The 13202-nt window shown below is 35.9% G+C and overlaps 1 protein-coding gene across 1 annotated transcript in view; it reads left to right on the plus strand.

The window, feature by feature from the left end:
• LOC136845117 (polyamine-transporting ATPase 13A3-like) overlaps positions 1–9411 on the plus strand; it is a 45349-nt gene extending 35938 nt beyond the window's left edge. The window contains 5 exon segments of the mRNA XM_067114951.1: positions 2–40; positions 744–1014; positions 2662–2819; positions 3985–4201; positions 4326–9411. Of these exon segments, the coding sequence (XP_066971052.1) occupies positions 2–40; positions 744–1014; positions 2662–2819; positions 3985–4201; positions 4326–5410 (1770 nt within the window). The 3' untranslated portion in view covers positions 5411–9411.
• Positions 9412–13202: the final 3791 nt, after the last annotated feature.

The raw sequence follows: 13202 nt of genomic DNA on the forward strand, positions 1-13202 counted from the left end.
TAAAAAGAATTATGAGCTCTACTGTAAAGGATCACCGGAGGTGAGTTATTTACACTATGTTTCATTGCAGAGACAATTAAGAATTTTGGTGGTTAGGTAATATCACACCTTCACAGCATTTTATATTTAAACATCAAAAGCTTTGACTGTCACACTACAGCAATAATGACAAGTTTTTATCAGTTATGAAGTTTTTTTTTTTTTTATCTGGAATGCTTTCCAAAGCTAATATAGTCCCCCTTATTTTACATGAAGCTTAATTTGCTTGGGTATAAAGTTAATAACCGAAGATATCCTAAGTTAATATTAACTGGGATACTATGGTAGTGATTTTAAGCAACTTGCATGTGTTGTATCATTTGTAGGGTTTACTCAGAATGAGATTATCACAATTCCCCTTGGTAGTTCTCATATCTGCAGAAAACAATATTTAGGGGTAGGTGAAACATTCCTCATAATGTTTGCATTAAAGATCTTATCCAGATATTTTTGACAATATGAAAATAATTTAATAAATAAAATGTAAAAAAATTAAAATAAGCAAGAGTTTAAGAAACACATCACTATGAATTTGGCAGACAAAATTTTCCTTGATAAATTCAGCAACATAGAGCAATAGAAGATGCATCAATTGACAAGTGATTTGCTCATACAAAAGTACAGAAAAAAACATCTGATATTCACAGTGATTTAGGGGAACAATTTCAAGCCAGAAAATAATTGCAAACTTTATTTTTTTGCAGATGATAGCAAGCCTTTCAACACCAGAATCGGTGCCTGCAAATTTTTCAGAAGAGCTACTAAAGTATACCCATGAAGGTTATCGAGTATTGGCACTTGGCTGGCGTCCCCTTGAATTAACATACATAAAAGTTCAGCGCATGAATCGTGAAGAAGTTGAATGTGACTTGGAGTTCTTAGGACTTCTGGTTATGGAGAACAGGTTGAAAGCTGAAACAACAGAAGTCATTACACAGTTACATCAGGCGAACATTAAAACCATTATGGTCACAGGTAATAAATAGTAGTATATCTATGCATGTCTCTTATATATTTATTTATTACAGGCACAGGTGAGGCTTTGTCAGTGTAGTTTACATTCCAAGATTTTGCCTTGCATGGTTTATTCAAACTGGAAATATTTTTACAGTATTTACTACAGCTTCATAAACCAGTGACCTGATGTCTTATGCAGTAGTAGTTTTTTTTATATAAAATACTGTAGTGTATTAGAATATTTTTATAACGTAAATTTCAAATACACCCTTCAGTCATAATTAGCCTTATTGGCAGTGTTGAATTATGCAGTGCTGGGCTTAACTAATAGGTTCATCCTAATGAATTAAGTTTTTATAACAAAAGTTTATATAAATCCATCATTCATATCAGCCCGCATCAAGAAATTTGACTGAAGAAGGCTATTTATGTTTAATTGGTTTGTCATAGAAGAAATGTAAATTGAGAGATCTTTTATTACGCTAGATATTTACCAAAAATGAGGTTAGATGATATATTGTACTGGTAACCATGGGACTGAATAGACTTTGCCTTAGGATAATAAACAGAGACAAATATTTTGACAAGTGGCACCTCAGCCTAACAGTTCGGGGGATCTGCCCTTCCTGATAAGTAACGAAATTCATTAATCAACAGATTTAATCTAGTACACAGTACTCTGGAGCCCACTCGCATAGCCTATAGTGTGAAGCAGTTCCACAAAGTAATTATTAGCCTACCCTAACTGTTAATTCTTAATTATCATTAATTTACAATATTTACATCATTCCTCTCCTGAGGTACATGTGCAAAATGAATAGCTTCTAAAAGTATATACATTACTGTACAGTACAGTATAGCCTAGCAAAAATGTAGCCATCTGCAGTAGTTTTCAACTTTTTTATGCTGACAAGATATGTAACATACACAAACCATGTAGAAAAAAAAAGGCCATAAACATCTTTGTCTATACATCTTGGAATTTTTTAGCTAGTGATTGTCAGATGAACAAAGAGTAACCACTTCCACTAAGGACTTTTTAAACATGAATTTAACATTGTACAGTAAGTAAATTACATGAACTATATTGCAAACTGCTAGTAGTTCTTTGAAACATGAGAAAAAATAACCATGCATATTTTACTTGCAGAAGTAAAAGCACAAAAGTATAAAATAGATATATGTATACAAAATATATAAAAATATATTTTTTCCAGACTCGGGCACATTTCAGTAAGTAGTGTTAAAATCAGGTAGATTGAGGTGCTGCTTGCAATCAATATCAAAGGGTTTTAACATTTACTAAAAACAAAAATTTTCTTGAATTTAGTATTACTGTTTATTATGCATATTTTTCAAGTCAAAAAGGGTTGATTTTTCTCTTACCTCACTGCAAAATTGATTTCTGATACTTATTTAACCTTTTTGAGATCCTGATAAGTAAATTTTATCCTGGAGATTCTTAAAACTTAAGCATATCATTCTGTTTATTTTGTTGTTTGAAAATATAAAAGTACTGTATATGATAAATAAAATTTACATTGAGCAAACAATTTCTTATTATAATTGTCAAACCAAAAGTGTTTACCACATACCTGTACTTCAAGAAATGCAAATGTTACAGAGTTTTACTCTACCTAATATGAATTTGCATTTATTCTACAGGAGATAACATCTTGACAGCATTAAGTGTAGGACGTGAGTGCGGACTGGTTGACCCCAAGCTGCAAGTTATAACAGTTAAGGGACATCTTCCACATCAAGGGAATCCACCAGCTCTTACTTATCACACCACCATGAGTAAAAATCCAGCACCTGCAACAGTAAGTTTGATTTTTTTTTGCTTTCTTCCAAAGTAATTAATTAGTAACAAATTAAAACTTAAGGTTAACATAGTAATTTTTTAACTTTTTTCTCTCTGACACTTTACAATGTCTGAAGGTAGTTTCTACTAGCATGAAAATCTTATTACCATAGAAATGGAGTGCTTGAAAAAAGGAGTACAGTAATTGAATAATTCTTGGTAGACAGTCATTAAAGCACCTGGCAGTTTATCTGTGCCAATAAAATTATTATTATTCAACAACAGATAAATATTTATAAATATCAAGCCAATTGCTTTGCAGAGGAAGGTTCCACAGAATATTGTCTGAATGTGAAAAATAGTTAAAAAGGCAAAAATAATTGATGTCAACAAATTAAGGCAATATTATGTAGTGCTTCAAGAGCATAGTGTTAAACTTAGTTTTTCTTACAGCATTGCCCATATTTTTGCCAAAAAACTGTTCTATAGTTTTGAACGAGTCAGTGAAAGAACTCCAACCCCAAAAAAAGGCGAGGCTAATGATAATTAAATATAGTATACAATATTGAAAAAAATACATAAATTACATTGCAGTTAAATATATTATTTCATTGTTGACTGAACATACATTTAATAGGAACATTTGTAAAAACCTAGCAGTAAGTTTGTTGATACACAGAACAAATCACTGTCTTTACGTAAGGGGATTTTCTCAAGCGCTTAGCTGGAGTCCGGTTAAAAATCGCACAAGGTTTTGGTGGCAATGGGAGATAACCCAATAGGGTAAGAGGTAGGCAGAGCCTGACCTGAATCCCCCCTGGATGATGCTGTGACGCCTCAGTTCTCCTCTTCAACTGTCTTCTTGCAAGACGCTCGCGCTGCCCTTCTCTGGCCAGAAGCCAGTTTTTATGCACTTCCCTTCCATTTTATGTCAATATATCACTGGTATCAACAATTCTGTTATAAGGCATATCTTGATTGGCTTCAGCCAAAACTTACAAAGCCTCAAGATGTTGTAGCTTAGTTGTGGCTGACATATGCCAATGTGCAGCATTTGTCTCCAGATATGTTCCGAGAAAATTTTTATTCTTACAGACTAAATACAGTAGATGAGTGCCCAGGTTTGGATGATATTTTGTGGGAAAAAAAAAGAAAAAGATAAAAGGAAATTATTTCTGTTTCAGGTCAGTACACATATTGATGGCATGGTGCACATAAACTTGGATGAAGTAACAAACAGTTACTGTTTTGCAATAGAAGGAAAATCATGGGCCGTAATCAGTACATATTTCCCGGAAATATTACCGAAGCTGGCAGTGCGTGGGGCAGTGTTTGCTCGCATGTCCCCTGACCAAAAACAGCAGTTAATACTTCACCTTCAGGAACTTGGATACTACGTTGGTAAGCGAAATGAAAAACTGTTTTCAAAAGACAATGTTTTGTATATTGTATTAGAATGATAGCTTCATAAATATAATATTGTTCCAGCATATGTGATTGAGGTATAATGGTGTGTTTCTTTCAGGCATGTGTGGTGACGGTGCTAATGACTGTGGTGCACTTAAAGCTGCTCATGCAGGAATCTCTCTCTCAGAGGCTGAAGCATCTGTGGCATCACCATTTACTTCAGCTGAGCCTAACATATCCTGTGTCCCCATTTTGATTCGTGAAGGTCGATGTGCACTGGTAACAAGTTTTGGCATCTTTAAGTACATGGCAGCATATTCTCTAACACAGTTCGTCACAATCATGATACTTTATTCGATAGATAGTAATCTCACAGATCTTCAGTTTCTTTGGATTGATCTTTTCCTCATCACAGTCTTTGCCATATTTTTTGGACGTACAGACTCGTATAAAGGCCCATTAGCTTCATATTCACCTCCAGCTGCTCTCCTCTCAGTTGCTCCAATCATGTCAATTGTTATTCACATGATGACTGTTATTGGGTTCCAGACATTTTGTTTCTTTTACGTGCAAGAACAGCCGTGGTATGTTCCATTTAACCAAACAACTTCTGATGAAATATACGCTGGCCATGAGAACTATGCTGTGTTTTCTGTCTCTCAGTTCCAGTATATAGTATTAGCTGTTGTATTTTCTAGGGGTCCACCATTTAGGAAGCCATTTTATACAAATTACCTGCTATCTGTCTCTATACTTGTCACGACTGTATGCAGTATAGTCTTGACAGTTGGTCCACCACAGTTCATTATTGATAAATTTGAACTGGTTCTTCCACCTCCCGACGATCCCCAAGCAAATTTCTTCAGGTGGCAAATGCTCCTTTTCTCTCTACTTTATTGTGCAATGGCCGTCTTTATTGAGTATGTTATAATTGATTATATATTCTACAGGAAATGTAAGAGCAAGTTCCATAACATTTACAAATCTAAAAAGAAATACCTGGCAATCGAACAGGATTTACACAATGATAAGGCCTGGCCACCTTTAACATCTGACATTGACAAGGCGGGAAACGCTGATAAGAAAGAATTGATGCTAGATCCTGCAAAGCTCATCAAAGAAAATGGCAAGAACAGGAAGGAAGCAAATGGCCATGTTCACGGAGCTGTCACCACAGTTACACAATTCCATTCTTCTTTATGAAGGTTACTGAACATTCCAGTGTGCTTTCATACTGGAATTTCAATAAAATCGCTTACATTTTCCTGTAGATATTCTCTGATACAGAGACAATTAGTTAGTATTAAAACTCTGCAAGGTTTAACATGTTTGATGACGCATTCTGAATTCAGTTTTAGCTAGAATTATTATTATTATTATTCCATATCAAAGCTCCTTGAGCTTTTATTGTACTCGGAAATCTTCAGTCCCCATCTAGGGTATTTTATGGAGACTTTGACAAAAAAAAAACAATTTATATGACTAAATAATTTAGTGTCTTATTTTTAATTCGTTGAAAAATTTTAATACCTCTGGAATAAATCAGAAGTTCTGTAACATGTTGGTATTTTTTATTCTTCACAATATGTTTTTCACCTCTGAAATGAAAGTTTATGTCATTATCAATGATTTCTCTTGTTCTGATTTAACAAATATATACCGTTGTCTGTTCATTACTGTCATAGAATCGTAAAAAGGTAAATTCCAGTGAACTGAAATGTAAATGAAATTTAGATTTTGTCCACAAAGGACTTGAGACTTTTTAATACTGTAGTCTTTAACCATAAGTTATTCTACTCTACATATTTGTTACCTGTGAATGCTTGTCATAGATATATTTTCTTAGTTGTATATAATGAATACTTTGTGATGAAAATATGCAGCCTATTAGTAGTTCATTGTTTACACAAGAATTTTATCATAGGTTTAAAAACCTAAGAGGCTATCTATATCATTTTTCACGCAGCAGTCACACAAGATTTATCAAGACCTTCAAAGCTGTACAATTTGACTTATAGCGCATAAATCATTCAAATTTAGGAACTAAAATCATATTTTCGAAAATTCCAAATCTCTAGTTTTAATATTGTGTGTACTAATACACCAAACAAAAGCGTTTTCCTTTTGCTGAGACATATCTTGATAATCAGGCTGAAGGCTATGTTGATCCTTCACTGGTTATTACATCCTAGTACAAATTTATCAAATTTTTTCATCCGCTGTTTGCACTGTATTAGGATGTTAGACTAGCAACATGTTTATCTGAAAAGAAAATCATACCAAAAACTCCATGTCAAAAAGGTTCTCATCTTTTTTTTATAAAACGTTTATGAAAAATAGGCATTTGCATTTAACATCCAACCGCATAGTTATAAAATAAGGATCTGTATATATCACACAATAAAACTAGACTGACTAAGACTGTCATTTGCACCAAGCTTTGTTTTTCTTTCTTATGTAGAGATGTACAGTATTGTTTGAAAAACAAATGGCTTTTCATAATAAAAACTAGTGAAATTCATTGTCAACTTAATCTTCAGAATTTCATACTTTGTGCCTTATAATTTATTGTTTATTAAGAATCATTAGACCAATCAGAACTTCCTAACTCTAGGAACTGTCAGGAAAGTTTAGTGTTTACATTACTTGTGACTGTGGCAAACGAGTTCACAATACTAAGTTACTAGCCATGGTTTAGCATAATCACTTTATATAGTAGATGGAAATCAGTATCTAAGTTCATATAATAAATTCAGTAATATTTTATATTAGACTTCTAAGAAACCACATCAAGAAATCATCGAGGACTCTAGAATTCCATAGCCCTCTAACGGTTTCCATGTACTTGTGTCATGTGGTTCAACTTGTATATATAGTATTTCATATGGAAGTTGGAAATTATATTGTAGGTCTGAGATTGAAAACAACCTTTAAAACCAGTCCTGTAATGATTACAAGGTTGTACAGTATTAAGTTATTGAGGTTAATACGATTCCACTGTTTTTAATTCTAGCTGAAAATGCTTCCAATCATATCCAACACAAGTGTCAGTAGCATATACATGTCAGAGCTAGATTTACCTGTTAAATGTATCAGTGTAATTTTTATAATTTTCCCTTCTCCCTGTGGTCTTGATCAATAAAGAGTTGTAAACTTACAACTACGACTGAAATTATACTTATTTCATCCCACAAAAAGCAAGGAACAGACAAGCTAGTGATTGGTTAAATAGGTGCCTGTGTACATTGTGGAAGAGTCGAGATTTCTTAATTGGTGGTCTGGCCAGAATATCCAAACCACACCTAGTATCACTGTTTATAGTACAGCAATATATGATTTAAAAATTTTGCATTCTAATGCTGATAGTTAAGCCTCACTCCACAGATTACTGCAAGTACAGTTGTGTAAAGTAATGAGGGGAAACTGGGAAGCTGTCCAATACTAAAATAAACTTTGCTGGATTAGTGGAAAGCAGCAATGTCACAAAATTTGAACTTCTTAGTTTGCTACCTGTTATTTTTCTGATTTATCTCTTTTGATGTCATGTGATCAGCATAAATGGTTCTTATACTGATCAAGTTCAGTGTACAGTTAAAAAAACATTTTGTAACGCAGAAATAAACAAGGAATGTACTGATTACATTCATCATTAACTAAAGTGCAATGTATGTGACAATGCCAGGGCAGTCAAGTAAATCATGAATGTACACTGTGACTTACGGCTTAAGATTCTTTTGTCATTCGTTGCGAGGCCTGGCTTTAAATACCTGAAAAGGGTATAATGGGTGGCGGCAGGAACGTCCATGTTATCACTCCACAGAATCTGGAAAATCAAAAAAGTACTGCACTGTACTAGCAAACCAATAAAAAAGTGCATAATATGCATGCAAATATAAATATATTTGAGAGTGCTATGTAGAATAAATTTATTATTCAAATTTAAAATTAGATGATGGTGTTCCAAACATCTACTGTTGGAAATCCACTATCATGCAGTTTGCTAATAAAAGTGAAAGCAAAGCCCATACCTTCCATAAAGAACACTAGCACACTTGCAAAACTGTCATACTAGTTTACATGTTGAGGAAATTATTAGAACAATAATTAAATGCAGTAGTCTCTTGAGATCAAATGGGAAATTATTAGTGAGAACAATAATTAAATACAGTAGTCTCTTGAGATCAAATGGGGAACAAAGCACCCCTTTGCCTGCTGGAAAAATTTTTTTTTATTTAAATATCCTCTGCCATTCCCCCGCGCCTCTTTCACTGTTTACATTCAATGTTCTATACTGTAACAAAAATAGTGATTTTGTTGTGTCATTGATAATGTGAGTACTACATTCCACCTTTTACTTTTTCAAATGTCTCTCCATGGTAACAGTGATGTTTTTGAATAACTCTTCCTTGTAAGAATAACATAGCCAGTGAAGAGTGAAAATATGCTATTAGAACATTATTTTTTTTTTTACATTAGTTCCCCAGTATAAGATTCTGGCAAGTGGTATTTCATCTGAGGAACTGGGAAATACGAATCAATTCAATTAAACTCCCCAGACCGGGCTATGTGCACAAAAATTTCACCTTGACGAAAGACGTAAATGGAGTCAGACTGTTACAATTGTGTTACGAGTTCCTAATGCTTTTACTTGTAGTGTTAGATGGGATGAAGTAAAGAAAAAATAATGATAGAACCCTTTAAGGTATATCATTGTGATAACATTCAAATGGGTAAGAAAACTGTGAGTAAAAGCATGACATGACAAGGTTCTTTTGTTATTTGAAGACGGCATTCAAACAGAAACGCGCTAGGTATCCTATTTTCTATCGGTTCGTATCTTAGTGAAGAATACTACGTAACTGTTGTTGTTAGTCTGTAATTTGTGAAATACTGGAGTGGATGTCTCACTTTAGTGTATTTAAGATTTTTCCAATGTTTAATCTCTGAATACAACTTCAGGATAACTGAACAAAAATTGATTATTTACATATATTTTTCAGGAATTGAAAATTTGAATATTGTAGTCTAATGGCTAAACTAAATTTCCAGACGACAATTTCCAAGTGGTGTAGACTACCGGAAAGAACTGTACATGCAAATATGCATTTAGACCTTTAGTGTAATTACTATATACATGCAAGCGGTGTATATGGAACAAATGTTATGTATCTTAACTGCTGTATTTAAATAAAGATAAATGTTTATGAGTTCTATAATTAATTCCTGACCGACCAGCTCCACAAACAATCTTCTGCATGCATACGTTTGGAACAATAAAAGGGAGCACCACCGATTGACTTGTGTGCTAATATACAAGGGAGGAAAATGCACAATGCCCCTTAACCATATCATATTTCAATCCCTGTCACATCATCTGTCCCAGCTTCACTCACTTCCCACTGACCGTGTTCGAGCATTGTGATATTTTTCTCTGCTTGGTCTGGGTAAATTTTTCTATGATAAGGGTGATTTTTATGTCGATACGAAGATGAATAGTTGTGCTTTATTGCATTATGTTCAAATGACAAGTTGAAATTACTTAATAAGATATTGTATGATAAAAAAAATGACAAATTTTACTTTGTATTTTTCATGGCTAACATACTTACAGTCTAAAGTTCTTAACATACGGATAAATCTTTTTGCGCCAGCTGGAAACCGGTAAAAAATATATAAAATTTTAGAATAAGGTATTAGTGGCAACGAGGTTCGGCTAATCGGATGAGAGAGGAGGCATGATGCATCTAGTTACTTCCAGCCCAGGAAATCCACCTGAAGGGTGGCAAGAGGTGGGCAATGCACGTTACGACCGTAGGTTTGTCATCTGTTCATATGCGGAACAAACCTAGGTCTAACGTAAGGATACACTCACTTTTGGTGGGAGGAAATGAAAGGCTTGAACAGACTGAAGGCTCAGCAAAGCAGGTCTCATTTCCTGGTTCGGCTAAAGCACAGGGATGAGACATGCCGCTGACTTGTCAGATAAATAGTTTATCAAATGGTCAGACTACTGGACTAAAACACAATGTGGCGGAACATTGTATATGTGTAAAATATTAAATTTTGTATCTGTTAAGACAACAAATCGGATGAGAGAGGAGGCATGAATCTCTTCTCTCTCACCTGAAGGGTGGCTCTCTCTCTCTCTCTCTCTCTCTCTCTCTCTCTCTCTCTCTCTGGGAGGAAATGAAAGGCTGTGTGTGTGTGTGTGTGTGTGTGTGTGTGTGTGTGTGTTAGAGGGGAGGATGCCGCTGACTTGTCAGATAAATAGTAATGGATTTTTCAGCTGCCAATACCTACAGTCTAAAGAACTGAGAAATCTTATTCATGTAAAATTTTAGAATAAATTAGTTCTCAAACAGAATGATGCATCTAGTTTCTCAAACAGAATGACCACTCACTCACATATGCGTGAACAAACCTAGGTCTGTAGAATCTAACCAGTTCCAGCTCATGATGGATCAAGTAATGACAAAATCTTCCTACTGCCCGCAGGCGCAAGCTGGAAACCGGTAAAAATATATAAAATTTTAGAATAAGAAAGGGTTCGCTAAATGAAGAAAATGCATCTAGTTATCTCAGGAAATCCATTCATTTACATGACCGTAGGTTTGTCATCTGTTCATATGAACAAACCTAGGTCTAACGTGGATACTTTCACTTTTGGTGGGAGAAATGAAAGGCTTGAACAGACTGAAGGTCCAGGTCTCATTTCCTGGGGACACAGGATGAGACATGCCGCTGACTTGTCAGAAAATAGTTTATCAAATGGTGACTACTGGAATGGCGGAACATTGGTGGAAGTTAAAGAGCTGTATCTGTTAAGACAACAATCTCTCTCTCTCTCTCTCTCTCTCTCTCTCTCTCTCTCTCTCTCTCTCTCTCTCTCTCTCTCTCTCTCTCTCTCTCTCTCTCTCTCTCTCTCTCTCTCTCTCTCTCTCTCTCTCTCTCTCTCTCTCTCTCTCTCTCTCTCTCTCTCTCTCTCTCTCTCTCTCTCTCTCTCTCTCTCTCTCTCTCTCTCTCTCTCTCTCTCTCTCTCTCTCAAACATGTATGAATAAACTTTCTCAAACAGAATGACCACTCACTCACCTGTAGAATCTAACCAGTTCCAGCTCATGATGGATCAATCTTCCTACTGCCCGCAGGTAGAGAAGAAAGGGAAAAGAAAAAGGCCAGTTATCTCATTCACTCTCACTTTCATACCATCATCTTAGGTAAGATACAAACTGTCCTGCTAGGGGCACTGGATGAGCTACAAAACTTGAGCAGCTGCCACTGGACCCAAGGAAAGTGTCCAAACACCTGTGGGCAACGTTCCGTAGATGAAGGATGTGAAGGTGGTTTGACAAAGCCAAGTACTAGCCTTCAAAACCCTATGAACAGGTAAGTTCTTAAAAGCTAATGAAGGGCCTAAACCCCAAACGTAATGCGCTCTTTCATGCACTGTGTTAGAATCTGAGGTTGCAAGCTATAAGCACTTCCAATAACCTCACAGAGCCAGAAGATTTTGAGTCTTAGCTACAAATTGCTGGATAAATTCGAAGGCTACGGACCCCCAACCCCACGAGTGTTTAAAATTAGATGAGAGACCATGGAGTTCACACACTCTCTTCAATGAAGTTAAAGCCAGTGAGAAGACTGTTTTAAGGGTCAAGTCTCTGTCAGATGATAGCGTAATGGTTCATATGGGGCTTGAGTGAGACTGCTTAGCACCAGAGTTAGGTCCCAACTAGGAGGCTTAAGTTCTCTAGGAGAACAAGACTGCTCAAAGCTGTTAAGTAGCATTAAGATTTCCCATGAGGAAGACAGATCTACATCTTTCAGGCACAGAAACAAGCCCAAAGCAGGCCTGTTGCCTTTGATGGCAGACACCGAAAGACATTTTCTCCCTTCAGAGAAAAACTAGGAAATCTGCCACTTGCTGAACAGAAGTTCCAACTGAAGAGAGACCCCTTTGACTACAACAATCATTGTAGAGGCCCATTTTCCCTGGTATATGGCTGAGGAAGGCCTTCTGAGATAGCCAGACATCTCTGTTGCTGCTCTGCGAGAAAAGCCTCTTGCTCGCAGGAGATACTGGATAGTCTCCAGCCATGAAGAGATCGAGACCCTATGAAGCAGTTACCTCCAGTGCTGCTGATTCCTGAAATGCAAAAGAAGTGCCCTCCCTTAACTTGGTCGAAGGATATTCCTGAGCCTAACTGAACTAGGTCTGGCTTGTCTTTGTTGCAAAATATCCATTGTAGTAGCATAAAAAACGTTCATGTTGGGGAAGAGGAGGAGGTAGTAACTTGAACGATCTACTGGAATGTAATTAGTTATCCCAATTAGAAGGATTGTGGGATTCCATACTCATAGCAGAAACACACAAAGAGATACAAAAACACACTGATCATACAAAAAAAGAAAGCTAAAACCAGTATCCAAAGGCATATGCAGGCAAGAAGTGGACAACAACAGGCTTTGATGAGAGAGGGCAACAGCGCACACTCATACAAAGGCGGTCAGAGAAAAACTAAGACGATGTTTCCAAGGTGGGGGTTATGGGAGATCAACTCCTCCTCCTCCTCACCGCCATCTTGGCCATCTCCCGATACCACCAACTCATTGTAACTTTTTTTTCAACCAGACTCCAGCTGGAGCTAGAGAATTTTTCCTACGTTGAGACCAAAGGTTTATTCTGTATAAGAACATTAAAAAAGAATCATAGTACAAATATAAAATGGAGAAAATTAGTCAGTTACACGATTAGAGGGGCAATGCTTTCGTCACTAGGGGCGAAAACAGGCTAGCTGGCAAAAGAGGTTAAAGATATTGTCTTCCTTTCATATCCTGTGGGAAATGGGTTTTTGGAAGGAGGAAATAAAAGAGTGGAATACAGTAACACCTCAAATTAACTGACTTCTGTACTTATCTGATAAGGTATTATGATTATTTTTTGCTATGTTACCATCTCAGATGTGATACAGTTTTAAATAAATCTCTTTAACTGCA

The sequence above is a fragment of the Macrobrachium rosenbergii genome, chromosome 13 (assembly GCF_040412425.1).
Source record: "Macrobrachium rosenbergii isolate ZJJX-2024 chromosome 13, ASM4041242v1, whole genome shotgun sequence".
NCBI lineage: Eukaryota > Metazoa > Arthropoda > Malacostraca > Decapoda > Palaemonidae > Macrobrachium > Macrobrachium rosenbergii.